This window comes from Euleptes europaea, chromosome 1 (genome assembly GCF_029931775.1).
Source record: "Euleptes europaea isolate rEulEur1 chromosome 1, rEulEur1.hap1, whole genome shotgun sequence".
Classification (NCBI taxonomy): domain Eukaryota; kingdom Metazoa; phylum Chordata; class Lepidosauria; order Squamata; family Sphaerodactylidae; genus Euleptes; species Euleptes europaea.
Window position 1 is genome coordinate 167984599 of NC_079312.1, and position 24145 is coordinate 168008743.

Here is a 24145-nt window from a genome sequence, read left to right on the forward strand (position 1 = left end):
GAGATGAGGAGTGTGTTGTCTCTCGGCACTTGGCTGTCCTTCCTGTACCCTACTGGGATTCCCCCATGAACTCTGGTCCTCGTCTGCCTTGACCCGGTTTGCCCCTGGGGGAGCACACACAACCTTTCTACTCTGGCCATTTATGCAAGGTCAATTTGGATGCTCGCTCAAAGCTCCTTTTTTAAATCCGACCTTTAAAGTGACTATTCATGGTCCCACTGCGAGAGGAGAAAGTCAAACAAATTCCACCCCCCACTCACCTGCTCCTTCATTCCTTCGTTTGCATAGCCATTAGCAATCGTCGTTTGCATAGCTAACCCCATGGCTGTGATTATGCTTGCTTGAGTGGATGCTTTGAGGTGGGGCGGAGCAAATAAAAAAGGTCACGTTAAAAGGGCTTTTAAGAAAGAGCGGTTCCTCAGTGGAACAGGCTTCCTCGGGAGGTGGTAAGCTCTCCTTCCCTGGAGGTTTTTAAGAAGAGGTTAGATGGTCATCTATCAGCAATGCTGATTCTGTGAACTTAGGCAGATGTTGAGAGGGAGGGCATCTTGGCCATCTTCATCACGTAGTAGTAGCATAGTATAGTAATATATAGCATAGTAATATATAGTAGTAGCATAGAATAGTAATATATATAGAGAGACGATGTGGTGTAGTGGTTAAGAGCGGTGGTTTGGAGAGGCGGCCTCTGGAGAACCGGGTCTGATTCCCCACTCCTCCACATGAGCAACGGCTAATCTGATGAACTGGGTTGGTTTCCCCACTCCCACACACGAAGCCAGTTGGGTGACCTTGGGCTAGTCACAGCTCTCTCAGTTCCACCTACTTCACAGGGTTCCTGGTCCTCCTCCAGGCTGAGGCGGCAGGAGCTGCCAGCGGAAGCGTGCGGTGGCGTTGGTGGTTGGCGGCCGGGGAGGAGCCGCGCCTGGGGAACGGGATGGACAGCACGCCCCGCCCCTGCTGGCCCCGCCCCAGCCCCACCGGGGCCTCGTTGAAGGGGCAGGGGGGCTTCTGGGCCCGAGTTTTGTGAGTAGGCTGAAGATGCGTCTTCTCCTGCCCTCCTCCCCACGCCCCCAGCCAAGTCCTCTGACTGTGCCAGCACGCCCGACTCTCAGCTGGGGTGCGGCGGCGCGCCCCGTCTTCTCCCAACTGTCAGCTTGCCAGTTCCTCGCCCCGTCCCTCGTGTGTGCCGGCAGAGAGGGCTACGCCTGCCGAGTTGGGCACGCGTGCCATAGGTTCGACCACACGGGTTTATAACGTTGTTTTGCGGACCTTAATTTTGTTCTCGCGGACCCCTGGGGGTCCGCGGACCACCGGTTGGGAACCAGTGGTCTAGAAGGATGACAGGCTGAAGCGATTAAAAGAACCGCAGCAGTCATTGACGTATTGTCAGCTAAGGCTTTCTGCCTTTGCCTTTCCCCCCGGGCATCTGCACCACAATGGAGACCCGCCCGAGTAATCGCTAGTATGATAACCAGGTCCCGCAGAACAATGCCTGGGAGCCCTGGAGATCGTCTAGCTATTGCATGCGTTAAATTCTTGTATGTTTTTTCTTAAGTAGTTACCGGCAGTTTACTTCCGTATTGTCTCCTTGTATCTGAACTATCAAGACAACTCTGTCGCTCCTCGTCCTTTTGTATTGTACCCTGAACATAATCAACCCCATTGTATGTACCCTATAAATGTACCAGTATTTCCCCATGTCTGTATTCTAGCCTTAAGTTTCTATGACTTGCTGAACTCGCTGGCTTCCTTAATAAAACTTTAAACTCGCGACTACATCTGGAGTGAAGCTCCCTATGCAAGAAATGCGACGAGGTGCTGAGGTCTGACAGTAGGCTAGAATCACTTTTTTATTTTTGTACTAGTTTAGATTTAGAATAGGATGTCTGCACAATCCACTAATCCGTTCCTCGTGGATGAGGACCTCCGCCAGAGTTACTGGCAGGGAGCAAATCCCCTCGATGGAGGGAACCGGGGAGAGGCAACTCCAGGACGACGCCTGTCCGAGTTCGCCGATTTCCCCGGGGGGCCGGCATGGACCTCCTTGCTGATGCACGCCGAGCTACGATGCAGGACTGGAACCGACGGCGTGCTCAGGAGGGTCGACTGACGGCCGGCGACAGACCCAGACCGTGGCTGTTTTTACCGAGGACCGCTCACCGCCATGTACAGAGAGGGAGAGGAGCGGAGCCGGGAATGGTTTACAATCAACCACTGGAACGACCCCTTGACCATCCACGCCCCGGGTACCCCAGCCCTTGGTACCAGGGAAGAAGTAGCCTTGCTGCGAGACCAGAACCAAGCGCTGACTCTCCAGAACCGGGACCTCCAGGCGCAGCTGAGAGCTCTACAGAGGGACATGAGGGCAGTATTGGGGGCAGTGAGAGATCTCAAACCACCTGTTGGTGCAGAGACACCCCCACCCATCCTGGCAAGGCGACCTGCAGCCCGGGACCTGAAGGTGTCTTTCGACGGGTCCGCCGCCCAGCTGTCCCACTTTGTACTCCAGTTGTCCGGCTTCATGAAAGATCAAGGAGAAACTTTCCCTTCGGAAGAAGCCCAGGTCTGGTATGTGATCAGCTTGTTGGAAAAGAAGGCGGTGGAATGGGCGGTGACGGCAACGTAGACCGAATCGGGATCCTGAAGTCTTTGGATGCGTTTATGTCGGCCTTGCAACGCCGTTTTGAAGACCCTCATAGGGGAGAAAGGGCCAAGATTGCCATGCGGAGGCTGAAGCAGGGGCCCCGCTCTGTCATGGAGTATGCCCAGGAGTTCCAGTCTCTGTCCTGCAGGATCCGGGAGTGGAGCGAAGCCACCAAGGTCCAACACTTCCGCAAAGGGCTACGGTGGGAAGTGCTGGACAGCTGTTTAACCCTAGGGGACCCAGAGACAATCACCGACTGGATCAGACTGGTGGCCCAGGTAGAAACCCAGTTCTCCAAAGATCGCCTGGCAAAATAGCCCTCCCGAGGTCCTTTCAAGGGGATCACCGCAGCAGAACCTCGCCGAGACGGCAGGAACCGGGGTAGACTCTCTGAGGAGAAGGTGCGCCGCTTTAAGGAGGGAGCCTGTCTAAACTGCGGCAAGATGGGCTGCTTCGCTGCAAAATGTTCCAAGTGGATCGATGGATTCGTCCGCTAACAGAGTAACCCGAGGACTTGGGTCTACTCCTACCCGGATACCAGGCCAGAGGGGAGCGGAGGGGACGATCACCCGGCGCGGGACGGCTGCTCTGCACGCAGACCCAGTGCCTGCTCCTTACAACCACGGCCATCGCTGCTGTTCCAGGGACTCGTCGCCGGCAAAAAACGAAGCTTATTACCGGGTCTGGATAAAGGAGGGGGATGAGGCGAAGACAGCCTTTTCATGTTGTTATGGGTTGTTTGAATTTATGGTCATGCCATTTGGGTTGTCTGGAGATCCGTCATGCTTCATGCAACTAATCAATGAGATCTTACATGATCTACTGTTTAAAGGGGTGATCGTTTATCTTGACGATATCCTGATCTACTCCAGGGACCCGGACGAACACTGGGAGTTGGTACGGGAGGTTTTGCGCTGCTTGCGAGAACACCATTTGTATGCCAGGCTTTCTAAGTGTGTGTTCAATCAGGACCAACTGTCTTTTCTCAGGTATGTCGTGTCCCCCAACGGTTTGGTCATGGACCCCGAGAAGGTTCAGGCGGTCCATGAGTGGGAACCCCCCAGGACTCGCAAACAAGTCCAGCAATTCTTGGGGTTCGCTAATTTTCCCCGCAATTTTATCCCGGACTTTGCCAAGGTTGCCCTGCCCATCACGAACCTTCTTAAAACTAAAGGAAAGGGGCAGGCGGCTACGGCTGCTCACTATCAGGTGCCTTGGGACGACCGCTGTCAGGCAGCGTTTGAGTTGCTGAAAAGCTGTTTCACCTCCGAACCCATTCTGGCCCACCCTGATTGTTCTCGCCTGTTCACCCTTCAGGTGGACGCCTCAGATAAGGCCATGGGGGGCGCGCTTCTTCATGGGGACGCTCAGGGGGTGCTCAGACCCTGTGCATATTTTTCTAAGAAATTCTCCGGTCCTGAGCTTAACTGGCCGATTGGAGAGAAGGAGGCCATGGCGATTAAGCATACCCTCACGATCTGGCGCCAGTTCCTAGAGGGGGCGGCTGAGCCGTTCGAGGTCTGGACGGATCACCAGAATCTGGAGGCTATCTTGGGGCAGAGGAAGCTGTCGGCCAAACAGCTCCGCTGGGCAGACTTCTCCAAGTTCCGTTTCACAATTAGGCACGTCCCGGGGAGGGAGAATAGCCTGGCTGACGGGCTGTCCTGTATGCTGCAATACGACTGTAAGGTTCAGCAACCGGTGGGGTCCCTCTTTATCCCGGAACACCTGGGCTTGGACCCGGAAGGGGCGAGCACAGAGCCCAAGCCCGTGCGGAATCCCGGATTCCTCACAGGAGGGGCTGACTGTCCCCCGGTCCCTGGCAGTCCCAGGGGATCTTCCCGAGACCGTCCAAGATAAGTGGAAGCCCTCCAGGAGGAGCGAAGGGATAAGTCCCTCCCTCCCCAGATGGAGGACGACGACGGCGCCCTGAAGGACAAGACTTATGTCCCCCAGAAACTGCGGCGAAAAGTGTTGGAATGGAGCCACAGCTCAAAGATGGGGGCATTTCGGGTTTGTAAAGACTCTACATCTGGTGAGACGTCGTTTCTGGTGGCCGGGGATGCGCCAGGACATCGATGGTTTTATAAAGTCTTGCCCAACGTGTGCTACAAGTAAACTCCTGATGGGGAAGTCTCCCGGTTTGTTAAAGCCCCTGGAAACTCCGGAGGCGCCCTGACGGGTGATCGGGATGGATTTCATTACTGGCCTTCCCCCTAGTCGGGAGAAGACGGTTCTTTGGGTGGTCACAGACCTTTTTTCAAAGCAAGTTCACCTCATACGGCAGAGGCTAATCTGGTGAACCGGGTTGGTTTCCCCACTCCTACGCACGAAGTCAGCTGGGTGACCTTGGGCTAGTCACAGCTGTCTTAGAGCTCTCTCAGCCGCACCTACCTCACAGGGTGTCTGTTGTGGGGAGGGGAAGGTGACTGTAAGCTGGTTTGATTCTTTCTTAAGTGGTAGAGAAAGTCGGCATATAAAAACCAACTCTTCTTCCATCTGGCTTGGGGGAAAATGTTGTTGTGACTCTGGGCCTCATGCCACCCCTGGGCCTTATTGTGTGCGCCCAGGGGTTAGCGTTGGACTAGGACTGGGGAATACGAATCCTGACTTGGTCACAAAACTCACCTTTGAACAGTTCCAGCCCCAACCCACCCCCATTTCAGGCTAATCTAATGGTGTTACATTCAAACAGAGGAACAACCATGTACACACCCCAAACTCCTTGGAGAAAGGGCAAGATTAAAAAAAAATCGTATTCCCTATTACTGTGTATGGGTGTTAAAGCTGGACAGTGAAGAAAGCTGATAGGAAGAAAATAGATTCCTTTGAAATGTGGTGTTGGAGGAGAGTGTTACAGATTCCGTGGACTGCCAAAAAAACAAATCAGTAGGTTATAGATCAAATCAAGCCTGAACTGACCCTAGAAGCTAAAATGACTAAACTGAGGCTATCGTATTTTGGTCATGTCATGAGACGACAAGAGTCACTAGGGTCGCCATGAGTTGGAGGCAACTTGACGGCACTTAACACACACAGAAAGAAGTAGAAAAGAGCAAAGAGTCCAGTAGCACCTTAACAAAATTTCTAGCAGGGTGTCAGCTTTCGTGAGCTCCACTCAGTTCTTCAGATGCAGCTGGAATGTGAGTCCATCTATCCTTAAGTAGAGAGGAGTGAATTAGACACACAATTGCAATGTAAATGTAAAAAACAAGTACATGACATTAACAGCCATGATTGGATTAGGTGTGCTATGCAGAGGGGTAGTGGTCACATTATGAGAAGACAAGAGTCACTGGAAAAGAAAGTCATGCTAGGAAAAGTTGAGGGCAGCAGGAAAAGAGGAAGACCCAGCAAGAGATGGATTGACTCAATCAAGGAAGCCACGGCCCTCAATTTGCAAGATCTGAGCAAGGCTGTCAAAGATCAGACATCTTGGAGGACTTTGATTCATAGCGTCGCCATGAGTCGGAAGCGACTGGACGGCACTTCACACACACAGTAGACACAGAGAAACCAAAAAGAGTGCTCACATCATAAGGGACTGCAGTAGAGCATCTGGGCCAGCAAGGTCTCTTTAACTGTCACCCCCCCGCCGACGATGATTTCCAATCCGCAGCTTCTTGCAAAGAAGTAAAAAAAGCTGCCCTGAATGGTCTATGGAGTGAAGGCTGCTGCAAGACCAAATCCCGCCAGGCTCTTCTTTTAAATACATATTTTAATACTTGATACAAAACACACACCCCAAAAAATAAACAAATAAAGAAACAGTAACTTCAATCTAAGCGTCAAAATATTTTCATCTGTTAAATTAAAAGTCGCTCCCATAGAAAAGCTACAATTCACAATTGTGTAAATTTTTCTTTTTTTTACAAAACGAAATTTAAGCTCAAAAAAGGAAAATATTTTTCCCCCATTCCTTTTTCTTCTTCTTTATACAAAAAACAAAGGCCGAAGTTGGTTGGTTGGTTGAAGTGCACCGGGTTGGGGGGGGGGGGTTGGAGGGGAGGAAGGAAGGAAGGAGATCGCAGCCTGTACAAGTATCTACACAGTGCTTTTGCATAATGCTTTGAGAGTCGCAGTCAGGAGGACGCGTGGAGCAGTTTGGTCTTTCAGAGATGAGGGGATTGTAGTGTTGAGTTGTGTGTGTGCGTTTGGGGGTTGGGGGGGGGACAAGCAGATGAAGGTGAGGTTGCCCTGACCAAGTTGGATCCATTTCTACTCTGAGCACAAACGTCTTCTCTCCCTTCACCTCCCCCACGCCCCCGAGGATTATGACCTGAGCATCCTTTTGAGAATAGGGGGGGAGACGGCAGTGGGGGGCAGAAAAGAATATGCAGCTGAGAACGGGTGGGCGGGTTTCCATCGGAGGTCCTGCCAGTCCCAGGGCCCTAACCAGAGCCCAGGAGAAAGCAGATCCTTCCACCACCTCGGCTTGTCCTTAACGTCACTCTGTTCTGATGGCTTATGGATGGTGGTGTGGGGTGGGTGCGGGTTGAGTCTCCGAGCCGTTGACAGGAGCGGGTCCCCCTGAGCGTGGCTTATTCTCCTTATTGCTTTGTACCTTCAGCGCTTGGGGGCCAGGAATTATTTTTGCGTGTGAGTTTTTGGTGAGGCGGAAGGAAAGGTGGGGTGTGTGGGGGAGAGAAACGAGACCGATCCTTGTATTAAACCCTGAGCCGGTTTTTACCCGGGTGCCGTGGTGCACGCAGGTCTGAGGTAAGGTGGGAAGTTGAAAGGGCGGCAGCCGCCCCTTCCTGGGGCACACGGCCCTTGCTACTCCTGCAGAGGTTCTGAGACCCAACAGAGGGGGGAGTGGGAGGTTTCGCCGGCATGGGGAGAGTTGCGGGCTGGGGGTGCAGAAGCCGAGAGAGGCCGCTCCACCACCACCACCCCCAGAGTGCTGCAAAAATGGCTTCCCGAAGTGCTATGGGTGTGTCCAGTGCTGGTGCCCCCTTTGCCTGCCCCTCCCCCGGATAATGCTGAAAGAAGAGCCACACCTTGTGCTTTCAGGGGTGCCCCTTGGAGAGATTCAGGAGCCAGGCAACTGGTGAAGCTACAACACATTCATGGCTAAGGTGCCAAGAGCCCGGCAGCAGCGACGACAGCATCTCCCTCTGGCTGGAATTTCCCTTCGCCTTAACTCCCCCACCCCCAGAAATCCCACCCAGGCACGTGTGCCACACAGGGGCTTGGCAGCAGAGATGAATCGGAGGGACAGGACGGGAGGAGAGAAAGACGGGAGCCGGCGGGATGTCCTAAGGCTCTGTCTGCGTAGGTGTCGGACAGTGGTGGAAGCTCCCTCGGCTTCGGCGGCGCGGCTAGGTCGGCAGTTTCCTCCTCCTGTTTTTCACGGGCCGGCCGGGCCGTGGCCGCCGCACAACAGTGTAGTCAACCTAAACCAACAGAGAGGAAAATAGGGTAGGAAAATAGGGTTCAAGCTAGCGGCATAAATACATGAATTCTTGCATGTTTGCAAGCAACCCGGCTGGTTCCAGGGAAGAAGAAGAGGAAGAGGAGTTGGTTTTTATATGCCGACTTTCTCCACCACTTAAGGAAGAATCAAACCGGCTTACAATCACCTTCCCCTCCCCACAACAGACACCCTGTGAGGTAGGTGGGGCCGAGAGAGCTGTGACTAGCCCAAGGTCACCCAGCTGGCTTTGTGTATAGGAATGGGGAAACACATCCAGTTCACCAGTTTAGCCTCCACCGCTCATGTGGAGGAGTGGGGAATCAAACCTGGTTCTCCAGATCAGACTCCACCACTCCAAACCATCGCTCTTAACCACTACACCACGCTGGGAAGGACTGCCCTCCCAGCTGTAGTGGTAAAAGTCAAATAGATTCCAAAGAAGCCTGGCAACGTGCCCATTTAGGCCGCATTCCCACATCTTCTGTTTTGTCCCAAGAGGGCTGGGACTTCACTGAAGCCAGATTTTAGCCTTGGTTCAGCAGGGCTCAGGCAAGCTGGTGAGACCGAAGGGAGCATTTTTGAGCATGTATTGCAGGGGGTCAGCAAGCAGAGGCCAACTCTGCCCCCCACCCCCTTGGTTGCCAAGCTCATAGAATCAAAGAGTTGGAAGGCACCACCAGGGTCATCTAGTCCAACCCCCTGCACAATGCAGGAAATTCACAACTACCTCTGTCCCACACCCCCAGTGACCCCTACTCCATGCCCAGAAGATGGCTAAGATGCCCTCCCTCTCATCGTCTGCCTAAGGTAATAGAATCAGCATTGCTGACAGATGGCCATCTAGCCTCTGCTTAAAAACCTCCAGGGAAGGAGAGCTCACCACCTCCCGAGGAAGCCTGTTCCACTGAGGAACCGCTCTAACTGCTGGAAAATTCTTCCTCATGTCTAGGTGGAAACTCTTTTGATTTAATTTCAACCCGTTGGTTCTGGTCTGACCTTTTAGGGCAACAGAAAACAACTCGGCACTATCCTCTATATGACAGCCCTTCAAGTACTTGAAGATGGTTATCATATCACCTCTCAGTCTTCTCCTCTTCAGGCTAAATGTACCCAGCTCCTTCAACCTTTCTTCATACGACTTGGGCTCCAGACCCCTCACCATCTTTGTTGCCCTTCTCTGGACCCACTCCAGCTTGACTACATCCTTCTTAAATTGCGGTGTCCAAAACTGAACACAATACTCTAGGTGAGGTCTAGCCAGAGCAGAGTCAAGCGATACCATCACTTTGCGTGATTTGGACACTACACTTCTGTTGATACAAGCCCGTTGAGGAGATGCTCTACTTCCTGTACCGCAATCCCCCAGCCATCCTGGGAAAGGATTTCAGAGACTATGAGTGAGCCCCACCGCCTCATTTTAGTTACTGGATCTTTTGAAATGGGATTGGAACACGCACACTCTCTTTTGAACATCCTTCCCCTCTGACACTTACCAATGGGCTGGGCCCCAGATCTGCACTGGGCCCCCGGATCCGTGCAGGCTCAGGTCGGGCGCTAGGCCTGGGGCCACTGCGGAAACGAAGGGAGGATTAATGAGAAGAGAAGCCAGCTGAACACTGGGGATTTAGAGGTGGATGGAAACGTTTGCAACGGCGAGTGATCACTGCTAATCACATGAAAACATTTTATACTGAGTCAGATTGGAGTGCGCTTTATACAATAAAATCCGCAGGGAAACTATTGGGCCATCGTTAGAAAGATTCCCAGGGAGATCTAATAACATCAAAATAAAATATCTTCTATCGGACAAAAACCGTCAAACAACACAAAGGGTTGGCCCAGGTCTATAACCTAAAAAAAAACCTAGGAAGTGTTCTTATCTAAAGAATGGTATAGATTTTAAATCAGGGGTGGGGAACCTTTTTTCTGCCAAGGGCCATTTGGATATTTATAACATCATTGGCGGGCCACGCATTCTGGACCTGCCCCCTTTAACCCCTCCATTGTTGCCACTTCCACCCCCAGCCCTCTTGTAGTACAGAGGAAATACGTTTCTCCATGGCCCAGGAGGGAAAGGGTTAACACAGTTTCTTGGGCGGTCCTAGCAGCTCCATAGCTAACGACTCTTCTGCAAGGGGGGAAAAGGTTCCTTTTCTCGGCAAAACAAACTCACATCCGCCTTGAATATAGTCTATTCCTGTCCGCGGGAGGGGGCAGATCATCAGTCTTAGATCCTTCTGAGCTAGAAATCTGCCAGGACCCACGAAGGGCCAGACCAAATGATTTCGCGGGCCTTATACGGCCCCCGGGCCTGACGCTCCCCACTCCTGTTTTAAATCCTTGGGGTGTTTTTATATTTAGTATTTAAGGAGTGTTAATATGTTAAATATATTATGTCTACCTGTATTCGTGGTTGATGTGTACCATGATTATTTTTAATTGTTCCCTTTTTTTTGTATTTTTACTGTATTTTCTGGTCATGGAACGCAATAAATACCTTTTGCATACTGAGTCAGACCTTTGGTCTGTCAAGGTAAATGAATTTCCTAAATAGTGTCTGACTGACAGCATCTAAGGTCATAGGTGAGGTCCTTCACATCACCCATTCACCTTTTTAACCGGAGATGCCAGGAATTGAACCTAGGGCCGCCTGCATGCGAAGGAGACACTCTCCCACTAAGCCACAGGTCCTCTTAAAGCACCCATTTGGGCTTTTCACTTCTGCCATCTCCATTGCATGGGCCTCGTTCCCCTGGTGGGCAAAGGGGGCTCACCTGCTTTTCCTTCTCCGGCCACGTCGAGACGGTCGCCTTCCAGGGGGGCCCTACAAGAAAGAGGATAGAACGAAGGTGAAGACGAGCGGTCTTTTTCCCCCTCCTCCTCCACCTCGCAAAAGCAGTTTCCTGTAAATCCCAAGGGACTAATTGATTAATCCATACCCCAAGGGCCCCAAAGGGGGTTGCCAGCTGGCTTCCTCCTCACCCCACAGGACCCTGAGGAGCCATTTCTACCAGTGCCAAGTTACAGTTGCGGCGGAATCGAGTGGCAATGCTTTTCCTGGGCTAGTATCCCTCCAGACGCAAGGTGGGCATGCCCATCTAGGGGCATTCCTTTTTAAATTTTACTTATATTTGCGATTTATAGACCGCCCTCCCGGGCCGAAGCCAGCCTCAGAGTGGGTAACATAATTTAAAATACATCAATATAATCAGTAGTGAAACGAACCATAAATTCTAAATTTAAAATAACAAAATATCCCAATTAAAACTTAAAATCTCCAGTTGGCGCCTACATTCCACTCAGGTTGCCAGAGACAGGTGGCAGATTACCCCTCAGTTGGCATAAAATAATATAAAAGGAGGGGGGTAGGGAGGCCAGCAAGATGATACTCCCAGCTGCCCTCAACCATGTGGAGGAGTGGAGAATCAAACCCAGTCCTCCAGATCAGAGTCTACCACTCCAAACCACCACTCTTAGCCACTATACCACATTGGCTCTCGAGGAGGAGGGATCAAACTCGCTTACAGTCGCCTTCCGTTATCTTCCCTACAACAGACACCTTGTGAGGTAGTAGGTGGGGCGGAGAGAGTCCGGAGAGAGCTGTGACTAGCCCAAAGGTCACCCAGCAAGTGGAGGAGTGGGGAATCGAACACGGTTCACCAGATCAAGAGTCCACCGCTCTTAACCACTACACCACTTGTTATCCCACTTGCTCTAAGCCTCCGGAAACCAGAGGTGTGCTGCCTCAGACATCGGAGGCGGAACGCTCGAGAGAAGCCCGTTTCCCGCCCATCGGATCCCCAGCTCCAGCATCTGAGCCCTACCTTGATCTCCTGCCCCGCAAATGCCCCCGCTTGGCTATCCGTGCTGTCGGCCAGCATCTCTCCATTGCAGTGCCAGGTGGGGTGGGGCGGATGCCCCACGCCCAACTCCGGAAGCTGGCCGTTGAAGTGCCGTCTGCCCCTGCCCCGCCCGCTGCCGCGCCGTCCAGACTTGCTGCCCCGGCCCGGCCCGCGAGAGAGGCTGCCGCCGGCGTCCCCGTTCAGCTCCTCGGCGCCCCGGCGAAGTCGCTTCAGGGGGGAGCGGGAGCCGCCGGCCTCCTGCCCCAAAGGGGCCTCTGGCTGTCCTTGCCTGGCTGGCTCGAGGGCGCTGGGCGTCTCTAAGGCACTTGTGGGGACGGCGTCCGTGCAGGGGGGCAACACAGTGCTGTGGCCGGGCTCTGTCTCTGGCGCGGGGGGGATGCTGGGCAAAGGGGGGGCTGGAGCTTCGCACGGTAGCACCGGCTTCTCGGGGGCGGCGAAGCCAGGGCCCAGCTGGCAAAGGCAAAGAGGAGACATCCGTTAGAGCGCAATCTGCCCCGAGACCTGGATTCTGCCTAGAAGGCCAAATGACCAGACTTGAGGCTATCGCAGGATGAGAAGACAACACTCGCTGGAAAAGACAATCATGCTGGGAAAAGCTGAAGCCAGCAGGAAAAGAGGAAGACCCAACATGAGATGGATCGACTCTATAAAGGTAGCCACGGCCCTCAATTTGTGAGACCCAAGCAGGGTGGTTAAAGAGAGGACGTTTAATTCACGTGTGTGTGTGTTAAGTGCTGTCGTCGCTTCTGACTCATGGCGACCCCATGAATCCATGTCCTTCAAAATGTCCTATCTCTGACAGCCTTGCTCAGATCTTGCAAATTGAGGGCCGTGGCTTCTTTTATAGAGTCAACCCATCTCTTGTTGGGTCTTCCTCTTTTCCTGCTGCCCTCAACTTTTCCTAGCATGATTGTCTTTCCCAGTGACTCGTCTTCTCGTAATGTGACCAAAATATGACAGCCTCAGTTTAGCCAATTTTCCTGCATTGTGCAGGGGGTTGGACTTGATGACCCTGGTGGTCCCTTCCAACTCTATGATTCTAGCTTCTAGGGTCAGTTCAGGCTTGACTTGATCTATAACCCACTGATCTGTTGTTTTGGCAGTCCAGGGTATCTGTCACACTCTCCTCCAACACCACATTTCAAAGGAATCTACTTTCTTCCTTTCAGCTTTCTTCATTAATTCATAGGGTCGCCATAAGTCAGAAGCGACATAACACACACATATACAATCTGCCCACTCTTCGGGACTGAAAGGCTCCTTCAAAACATTCTTGAAATTCAAACAATCAGATATATTTTTTTATCCCACCCTTTTACCAAGCTTCCCCATTTTATCCTCTCGTGACAACCCTGTAGGGTAGGTCAAACAATGGGGTTTGTGGCAGAATGAGAATTTGAACCCAGATCTGCTAGTCCGACATTCTAACCCAGGAGTCCTCAGCCTCGATGGACCCGTGGGTGCTTTTGAAATTCTGAAAACAGACAGCAAGCACCACTGTGAAGCCTGGACCCTGCAGCAAAGCTCAAGAAGAAGAGTTAGTTTTTATACGCCGACTTTCTCTGCCACTTAAGGAAGAATCAAACCGGCTTACGATCCCCTTCCCTTCCCCACAACAGACACCCTGTGAGGTAGATGGGGCTGAGAGAGCTCTAAGAGAGTTGTCACTTGCCCAAGGTCACCCAGCTGGCTTTGTGTGGAGGAGTGGGGAATCAAACCCAGTTCTCCAGATCAGAATCCACCGCTCTTAACCACACCACACTGGCTCTCACTGAGTAATCTTGAGTTAAATCTGTAACCTACTCTCACGGTTTTAGGGTAAACTGGGCTGTGGAGGCACGCATGCTGTCACAGGCCCCTTAGAGAGATCAAATGAATCATAATTATCTGAGGCCCTGATCTTGATGGCCTAGGCTAGCCCGATCTCGTCAGGGGTCAAATCTCAGAAGCTAAGCAGAGTCGGCCCTGGTTAGTACTTGGATGGGAGACCACCAAGGAAGTCCAGGATTGCTACGTAGAGGCAGGTAATGGTCAACCACCTCTGAACACCTCTGGCCTTGCAAACCCCACAGGGGTTGTCATAAGTCTGCTGCGACTTGACAGCAGCTGACGCACACAATTATCCCAGCCGTGCCAAAACATCCTCTGCAAAAAGAAGAAGAGTTGGTTTTTATATGCCGACTTCCTCTACCTTTTAAAAGGAGAATCGACCTGGCTTACAATCACCTTCCTTTCCTCTCCCCACAACAGACACCCTGTGAGGTAGCTGAGGCTGAGAGAGCTGTGACTAGCCCAAGGTCACCCAGCTGGTTTCATGTGTAGGAGTGGGGAAACTGACCCAATTCACCAGACTACTGTCCACCACTCATTTGGAAGAGCGGGGAATCAAACCTGGTTCTCCAGATAAGAGTCCACCGCTCCTAACCACTACACCATGCAAAGTAGAAGAAGAAGAGTTGGTTTTCATATGCCGACTTTCTCTACAACTTAAGGAAGAATCAAGCCGGCTTACGATCACCTTCCCTTCCCCTCCCCACAACAGACACCCAGTGAGGTAGGTGGGGCTGAGAGAGTCTGACTAGCCCAAGTCACCCAGCTGGCTTCATGTGGAGGAGTGGGGAAATAAATCCAGTTCACCAGATTAGCGTCTGCCGCGCATGTGGAGTAAAACATGCAAGTACATTCTGGGTACAGAATATGGTGACCATTCTCTTTAAAACCTCAGCTCAGGCCAAGCCCCACACAATCCCCATCTTCATTCAGCCTTACTTGCAAGCTCTGGAGGAGGCAGGCCAGGGGGTTGGAGCCTGCTAAGAGGGGCAGCTGTCCTTGGAAAAGCTGGAGTCCCAGAGGCCCTTGCAGGTTGGGGGGCAGAAGGGGCTGCTGGGCTTGAAGCAGGGGGTTGCCGATCAAAGAGGGGCCGGGGGCTGAGTTCAGCACTGACAGGTCACCTGGGTGAGGGAGAAGACAAGGACATTAACTCAACAGACACAAACAGACAACATTTTCCAAAGACCAGTAAAAGAGATCGATAATATGTGTTAGCCCTTGTGGGAAGCCCCCTCCCCCAGGTTAGAAGTGAGAGACTGCAAATGCAATAGCAAAAATAATATTTCTTTAAAAATTTAAAGGGAGGAAATCAGGCTAACCTGGATCGCCCAGTCTTGTCATATCTCGTAAGCTAAACAGGGTGGGCCCGGGTTAGTATTCGGATAGGAGACCACCAAGGAAGTCCAGGGTCTCTATGCAGGGGCAGGCAATGGCAAACCACCTCTCAAAACCCTACGGGATTGCCGTAGTTCAATTGCATAGTTAAATTGTGGAACTCCCTGCCCCAGGATGTGGTGATGGCTGCCAACTTGGAAGGCTTTAAGAGGGGAAAGGACATATTTATGGAGGAGGGGTATTCATGGCTACTAGTTAAAATGGATACTAGTCATGATGCATACTTGTTCTCTCCACGATCAGAGGAGCATGCCGAATATATTAGGTGCTGTGGAACACAGGCAGGATGGTGGTGCTGCAGTCGTCTTGTTTGTGGGCTTCCTAGAAGCACCTGGTGGGCCACTGTGCGAACAGACTGCTGGACAAGATGGACCTTGGTCTGATCCTGCATGGCCTTTCTTAGGTTAAGTCGGCTGCGACTTGACTACACTTTCCACCACCGCCAAACGAGTCAACAGAAGTCCGAATCAGTTATTTCCTCTCCACCACCATTTTGATTTCTATATTCATGTGTCAACACTCCTTTTTTCTGAAATAAACTCTGGTTCTTTTTCACTTTTAGAAAGCAAACTTTCTGTGAGCCTGTCAGTTTTACCTCAGCTTTTCTGTGAGCCTGTCAGTTTTACCTCAGCTGTCAACACAGGCTGGGGGTGGTTTATATGCAGGCCCAGTACCTGTCCCCTCCAAACCCAGTTCTCTTCTTAATTTCTCGCTGGGAACCCCAGGGCGGAGGGGTAGGTGGTGTGGGCATTTCCTTTGTGTTTTTGTGAGAAGAGGGTTATTGTAAACATTCCCTCGTTGGTCTCTTGAAAAGTGGGGCTACTGGCTTTCTGTAGCCACTTCCTGGCCCCGTTCAGTGCCAGCTGATGGTTGCACTCGACTTGTGGCAACCTCATAGCGTTTTCAAGGCAAGAGATCTTCAGAGGTGGCTTCCATTGCCTGCCTCTGCGTAGCAACCCTGGACTTCTTTGGTGGTCTTCCATGCAAGGATTAAGTAGGGCCAGCCCTAGTTAACTTCTGAGATCTGATGAGATCAGGCTAGCCTGGGGCCTCCAGGTCAGGACCCAGCCTTAAACAGTGATGGAAAGTGCGATCAAGTCACGGCTGACTTATGGCAACTTCGTGGGGTTTTCAAGGAAGACACAAACAGAGGGGGTTTGCTGTTGCCTGCCTCTGCGTAGCAACCCTGGACTTCCTTGGTGGTCTCCCATCCAAGGACTGACTAGAGCTGACCCTGCATAACTTCTGAGGTCTTCTGACCTTCCAGGTCAGGGCCCAGACTTAAACAGTGATGGGAAGTGCCATCAAGTCGCAGCTGGCTTATGGCAACCCTGTAGGGTTTTCAAGGCAAGAGACGAACAGAGGGGAGTTTGCCATTGCCTGGACTTCCTTGGTGGTCTCCCATCCAAATGCTAACCAGGACTAACCCTGCTTAGCTCGTGAGACCAGACAAGATCAGACTAGGCTGGGCCATCCAGGCCAAGGCTCAGTGTCGGTTACCTCGCATCAAACATAATCAAGTCCTAGACAGAGAAAAGACTCAGTCCGAGTGTCTTGGCAGCACCATCATAGAATCATAGAGTTGGAAGGACCACCAGGGTCATCTAATCCAACACATTGCAGGAAATTCACAACTACCCCCCCACACCCCTAGTCACCCCTACTCCATGCCCAGAAGATGGCCAAGACGTCCTCCCTCTCATGATCTGCCCAAGGTCATAGAATCAGCATTTGTTTGTTTTGATTTATGTGTTATGTTATAAAAATTAAAAAATATATTAAAAAACCCGCTCTGTTAGAAAGTTCTTCCTAATGTCTAGACAGAAACGCTTTTGATTTAATTTCAACCCATTGGTTCTGATCCGACCTTCTGGGGCAACAGGAAGCAACTCGGTGCCATCCTCTATATGACAGCCCTTCAAGTATTTGAAGATGGTTAACATATCACCTCTCAGTCTTGTCCTCTCCAGGCTCAACATACCCAGCTCCTTCAACCTTTCCTCGTCTCCACACCCTCCCAGAAACAGGAACTGGACAAGAAGAGCAATTACTCACCCAGAAGCGTGGTACTCAGCAGCGGGTTCACAAGCTGGGGGATCAGGGGATTGAGCCTCCCTGAGGTGCTGGGGGCGGTGCCCTCAGTAGTCGTCGATGTCGTGCTAGTGGAGGTAGGTGCCACAGGAGTGCTAGCCAGGCCGGTCTATGGAAGAAGCAAAGAAGGCAGTCAGATGAAGGGTTTTTTTAAAAAAAAAAAAGACCTGGGACGAGCCCAGCGGCTGACCTGAGCTGAGCAACCAAAATCTGCTGTTGGCTCAGCTCTACCATGTCCCATCCCGGACAGAAATTCTGTGTTTTACGTAGGTGCAACTATTCATACAGGGTAGGCTCGGGGTATCTGACTTGTCAAATCCCTCTCTCTCCAACCAGCAGGATCTAGGACTAGGTGTCAGGCTGTTATCTCGGTTTCTCTGTTGCCTCTGTTCCTTTGCTGAACCATCCAGACCTCAAGGACAGCTTCACATACCAAAGCCTGGGAACGCTACTCCTGGGAAAGTGTGCTCTGTTTATGCTTTGTGTGTTCTGTAATCACCCGCCTTTTTCAAGCCTTATATTGCCAACTAACGAGCAAGACCCTCATAGCTGTCATCTTATTCTATATGCACTGTAATACCTATTTGACCAGTAAAAGCCATCTGCTTGGATCCTGACTGTCTCTGTGGTGATTTCTGGTTCATTGGGTCAAGGGCTGACATTATGACAGCTATGACTACAACTCTTCTCCAACGGTCCCCTAGTCAGGCTAGAGCCCTGGAGGGTTCGCCTGCCATTCGGATAGGAGCTAGGAGGTCGCTCTCCGAGTGAACCGGGACTGCTACTTCCTGGAACCCTGGAGTCTTCATGTGGGGATCCTACCCTTCTACAGGACATAGTCGCTGAACTTTTTAGGACTACTCTAGAGGCTTGCCGCTTGGAGGGACTAGTACAGACACAGTGGCAATCTCTAGTGAAAGTTCTCTGGATGTTAACCTCGGATGATACTAATACTCGTTTAGATCTCCAGGATTTTGATCAGTTGCTGGATGATGCCCGCCTGGCAACTGAGGACTTACAGGTACTAACCGGATTATTGGACGAACTTATTGCCCGTGAGTCTCTCCCATTCACGGCCCCTACTACCCAGGGAAAAGGTACCATGGCAGGAGCCTCAGGTCTTTCCCTGATACCCGATGCAGCTAGTTGTCAAGCTGAAGCCAAGCGGGTCGCTGTCCATACGGCCCTCCTCTTTGCGGATTGTACAAAGGATACTACGGTAGCCACCTTGGCCCAACGTTTGGCCTCGACATTTGGGGCCGACGCACCCGCTATCGCGGTTCGGATACAACCATTACTGGGCGGGGAACCCGACCCCATACTCTCGCTCCTGGAAACAGAACTTTTACCGCACGTTACCGCAACTGAAGCCCTGAAACTCGAAGCCCGAAAGGTTCTCGAGGATAAAGAAGCTGCTGAAGCGGCTAAGGCGGCGGCCGAAGCCCAAGCCGCAAGGGATAAGGAGTTACAGTTGGCTGCGGATCGTGCGCGGACCGGCGGTCGCCCTAAGGACACTGTAAAGAGCGGCCCTCCGTTAGGTCTGTCTTTTTCCCCGGTGTTTGTCCCGTCGCGCACGACCCAACGCGCACGCCGCCTTGCAGACCGACGCCAAGACTCCGGAGAGTCTGCAGACGAGGACCTATATGGGGACAGTTCTCAATGGGCCACGAGTTTCCGGAAAAGTAAACCTCATCGTACCGGCGGCCCAGGAGAGGATGTTCACCTGTTACGAGCCCAGAATCGAGAGTTGTCCGACCGTGTCGATCAACTCCAAGAGTTAATGGAACAAATGCTGCAGGACAACAGGCAGTTGCAGCAAGCCCTGATAGCCCAAGCACAGCCCGTCCCGGGTCAGGGGGGACCAGTCCAACCTCCGGCACCACCTCCACCTCCCGGAGCTCCCGTTCTACCTGCACCCGGAGCACCTGTGCAACCGGGTCAGCCTGTGCAACCGGGTCAACCCATACCCGGTCCTTGGAAGCAACTCAAGTTGAAAACTACGTATGATGGATCTCTTGAAGCTCTACCCTGTTTCTTGCACCAGGTGGACAGTTATATGCGAGAACAGGGACAATTATTCCCTACCGAGGACAGCCGGGTGCGCTACGTAGCTTCCCTTCTGACAAGCAAAGCGGCCGACTGGATGGTGCTCCAATTCGACACCCGATCCCGCTCTATCCGTTCCCTCAACAATTTCATGACTGCTCTACGTAGGATGTTTGAGGACCCCTTTCTGGGGGAACGGGCCAAAGCCGAACTGCTACAACTAAGACAGGGCTCTACTCCAGTCCGAGAGTTTGCCGATGAATTTCAAAGACTGGCGAGCAAAATTGTGGGCTGGCCCGAAGCCACCCTAATTCACCATTTCAGGGAAGCCCTACACCCTGACGTCCTGAACTGGTCGTACATGCGGGACGATCCCGATACTCTCGAGGATTGGATTCTATTAGCCGAAGAAGTAGAAAGCCGCCGGCGCTTCATTTCCCTTGTCCGCCAAAAACACAAGGAGAAAAGCCCCCCAAAGCCCCAGCCCAAGGCACCACCCCCCGCTATACGGAAGCCGACACGTCCACTCCAGGATCGCGAAACACGATTTCAAAGGGGTGCCTGCCTCATTTGTGGGGAACAGGGCCACTTTGCAGCGGTCTGCCCTTACCGCCCTGAACCTTTTCGTCCCAGCACGGCAACTCGAGCTAGGGGACGACCGCAACGCAGAGGCACCGCGGCCACCCGCAGCGCAGCGCCGGGAAGACCCACACCCTCTGCACTTCACGCTGGAGACTCATCCGTTCTACCTGCATCAACTGACCCAGCCGGGTCTCGGATTACAAGTGCCCCATTGGGGGACAACTTTCCCTCTTCGGACGAAGAGAACCCATGGACCTCTCCGGCTTTAAACCTAGAATCTCCCCTTGATTTGTCAAAAAACGGCTCCGGTCTGTGGTGAGTGGAGCGTCTCCACAGACCTCTGCAGATTCTCCTGCTAAACCGACAGCTCCCACTAAAGTAAAGGAAGTAGAAACCACCGTTTATGTAGATGCCATTCTACAACATCACGAAGGTGGCCCCCAACTACCCGTTAAAGCACTTATTGACTCTGGTTGCAGTCGCACTCTCATAAGCGCAGCCACATTTGCAGCACTCAAAGTCGAGTCCGAAGCTTTACCAGCCCCCGTCCAATTTGCCCAAATGGATGGGAGCCATTTCAAAGGGGGTCCAGTTGACCATCGCACTATAGGGGTGGCAATGGGAATTGGCTCCCACTGGGAACAAATCGACTTTACCATAGCCCCTATTCGATTTGAGGTGGTCCTGGGAATTAACTGGATTAAAGGTCATTGTCCCAGTATCGATTGGGACACGAACACAATTTCCTTTAACAATCCCAAATGCGATCAACACCGACAGCAAGTTGCAATGCTGTCTCCACCCGCTCCGGCATTACTCACCGAGATCCCATCAACACCAGCCCTCCCTGAAATATACCAAGACTTCGCGGATGTTTTTAACATTAAAGAATGTGATGCCTTACCCCCTCACCGGGCTACCGACTGTGCAATTGAAGTGGTGAAAGACTGCACATTAACCAAAAGTAAAATCTACCCAATGAGCACTTCCGAGCGCACTGTGCTTCGGGACTTTTTGGACAAAAACCTTGCCAGAGGGTTCATTCGCCCATCGAATGCTCCCAACTCAGCCCCCGCGTTTTTTGTCCGAAAGAAGGAGGGCGACCTACGCCTCTGCATTGACTTCCGAAAACTCAATGCAGTTACTCAAACCAACGCCTATCCTATACCATTAATTTCAGATATCTTGGGACAACTACAAGAAGGACGTATTTTTTCTAAATTGGACCTGGTAGAAGCCTACTACCGCGTCCGCATCCGAGAGGGGGACGAACCCCTCACTGCCTTCTCTAGCTGCTTTGGAATGTTTGAATTCCTTGTGATGCCCTTCGGGTTAAAAGGGGCCCCGGGGGTCTTCATGCAACTCATCAATGAAATCCTTCATGACTTGCTGTACCGCGGGGTGGTGGTTTATTTAGACGACATTCTCATTTATTCAAAAACCATGGACGAGCATGTCACATTGGTCCGAGAAGTTCTACGCCGTCTACGCACCCACCAACTCTTCGCAAAGCTGGCTAAATGCGAATTTCACCAAAGCAAATTAACTTTCTTGGGATACATAATCTCCCACCATGGCCTTAGCATGGACCCGGACAAGGTCCATTCCGTCCTCGAATGGGCACCTCCCTCCAACCGCAAGCAAGTACAACAATTCCTGGGCTTTGCTAATTTCTACCGCGGATTCATTCCCAACTTCGCCCAAATAGCACTGCCCATCACCGACCTTCTAAAAACCAAAGGTAAAGAAAACTCTGCCACATTGCCCTCCGCTAAAATACTGTGGACTGATCAATGCCAAGCCGCTTTTGTAGCTCTCAAACGGCTTTTCACATCAGAACCAGTGCTACGGCACCCAGACCCTAATCGAATGTTCATTGTGCAGGTCGATGCCTCCGACGTAGCTATGGGGGGGGCCCTGCTGCAAAAAGGACCTAATGGTCTCCTTCATCCTTGCGCGTATTTCTCTAAGAAGTTTGCGCACTTCCAATTGAACTGGCCTATTTGGGAGAAAGAAGCCTCAGCTGTTCACCATGCTCTTACCCTTTGGCGACAGTTCCTGGAAGGGTCCAAAGTCCCCTTCGAAGTTTGGACCAATCACAAGAATCTGGCCGCTCTCACAGGAACCCATAAGTTATCCGCAAAACAACAACGTTGGGCGGAATTCTTTGCTCAGTTTCGTTTTGTCCTGAAGCATGTCCCAGGAAAACAAAACGTTCTCGCGGATGCTCTCTCCCGATTGCCTCAATACCCAGCAAAACTCGATCGGCCAACAAACTCTCTATTTACGCCCGCACAAAGAGAAGCCCTGCCCGTATTGGCTGTACAAACCCGATCTCAAACGCTGCCCCAGCGACAACACACAGTTATCAGCGGGCAAACTCCTCCAACCCTACCGGCTACTCTCCTACCTCCGCGACGGGGCACCACGATGGCTCCGGCTCCGACTCCGACTCCTCCAACTCGACCGGCCGCCCGGCCGCCTGAAGTCTACGCACCGCAACACGTAAGCGTTTCCCCCTCTCCAACCCCCCTACCTGCTCCGACTACTATTTTAAACGAGGGGGGGGTTCCCGTCTCTGATTCTTTCATAAAGTCCCTGCGGGAACACTGCCTTATGGAACATTCTAATCAAACCCTGCCTCCTGGTGTTATTGAACAAGGGGGCTCTTGGTACAAAGACTCAAAATTGTATGTACCCAAAGCGCTCCGAAAAGACGTCTTACACTTGGCCCATGGAATGAAAACCGCAGGGCACTTTGGGTTTCTAAAAACCCTTCACTTGTTGCGCAGACAGTTTTGGTGGGGGGGAATGCGTTCTGATATTGACTCTTTTATTCGCAGCTGTCCTATTTGCGCCACAGTCAAGCGATCTCAAGGCAAGCCCCCAGGACTACTGCAACCGCTTGAAATACCCTCCAAACCCTGGGAAGTGATTGCTATGGATTTTATGACGGATCTCCCTCTCAGCGGGGGAAAAACTGTACTATGGGTTATCACTGACTTATTTTCCAAGCAAATACATTTGGTTCCATGCGCAGGGATCCCCTCCGCTCAGAAATTGGCCCGCCTCTTCGTGTCACATGTCTTTAGAGTACATTCGTTTCCGCGCAAAATAATCTGCGACCGCGGCAGTAGCTTTGTTGCAAAGTTTTGGAAAGCTTTTCTCAAATTGGTGGGGGTGGAGCAGGGATTGTCTAGTGCATACCATCCCCAAATGGATGGCCAGACCGAACGTGTTAATGCTGTACTCGAATGTTATTTGCGCTGTTATGTCAATTACCACCAAGATAACTGGGTAGAACTGTTACCTTTTGCGGAATATGCTTATAATAATGCTGTACATCAGTCCACTGGTTTCAGCCTGTTTTATGCGATCTATGGACAGGACTTCGGTCCTATCCCCCCTGTGGAGGATGTGGAAGGGGAGGGGGATGCCGACATTGCCTCTTGGGCACACACCCTCCGCACTACGTGGCCCTGGCTGATTAGCAATCTTGCCCGAGCCAAGCGCTTATATAAAGCACAGGCCGATAAGCATCGGTCCCCCGGTGGGGACCCACAAGTAGGTAACCTGGTCTACCTATCCACCAAGAATTTGCGCTCCACCCGACCGTGCCATAAGCTCAACGCTAAGTACATTGGCCCATTTCCTATCACTCGCATCATAAATCCTGTCACAGTGGAACTATCTCTCCCCAAAACCTTAAGACGTGTACACCCCGTTTTCCACATCAGCCTCCTGAAACCCCATATTGCTTCTCCGCAGTGGCATCCAGAACTGCCTCCCGAGCAACCCATAATGGTGGGGGGGGAAGAACATTTCGAGGTCTCCAAGGTCCTAGACTCCCGTATTCACCATGGAATTTTACAATACCTAGTTCGCTGGAAACACTTCCCCCCTGCCTATGACGAGTGGGTTCGCGCACGAGATGTCTCCGCCCCCAAGCTCGTCAACGCTTTTCACGTTGCTTACCCAGACAGACCAGCCCCCTTGCAGGATGGGAGGGGGCCTTAAGGGGAGCAGGATGTCAGGCTGTTATCTCGGTTTCTCTGTTGCCTCTGTTCCTTTGCTGAACCATCCAGACCTCAAGGACAGCTTCATATACCAAAGCCTGGGAACGCTACTCCTGGGAAAGTGTGCTCTGTTTATGCTTTGTGTGTTCTGTAATCACCCGCCTTTTTCAAGCCTTATATTGCCAACTAACGAGCAAGACCCTCATAGCTGTCATCTTATTCTATATGCACTGTAATACCTATTTGACCAGTAAAAGCC

The 24145-nt window shown here is 51.9% G+C and overlaps 1 protein-coding gene across 1 annotated transcript in view; it reads right to left on the bottom strand.

Moving 5' to 3' along the window:
• Positions 1-7933: 7933 nt before the first annotated feature.
• MBD6 (methyl-CpG binding domain protein 6) overlaps positions 7934-24145 on the bottom strand; it is a 35069-nt gene continuing 18857 nt past the window's right edge. Inside the window, exons 7-12 of the mRNA XM_056858046.1 lie at positions 17207-17351; positions 14696-14877; positions 11888-12376; positions 10838-10887; positions 9557-9632; positions 7934-8043 (exon numbers count right to left, since the gene is read on the bottom strand). Of these exons, the coding sequence (XP_056714024.1) occupies positions 7969-8043; positions 9557-9632; positions 10838-10887; positions 11888-12376; positions 14696-14877; positions 17207-17351 (1017 nt within the window). The 3' untranslated portion in view covers positions 7934-7968. The remainder of the gene's footprint in view (positions 8044-9556; positions 9633-10837; positions 10888-11887; positions 12377-14695; positions 14878-17206; positions 17352-24145) is intronic.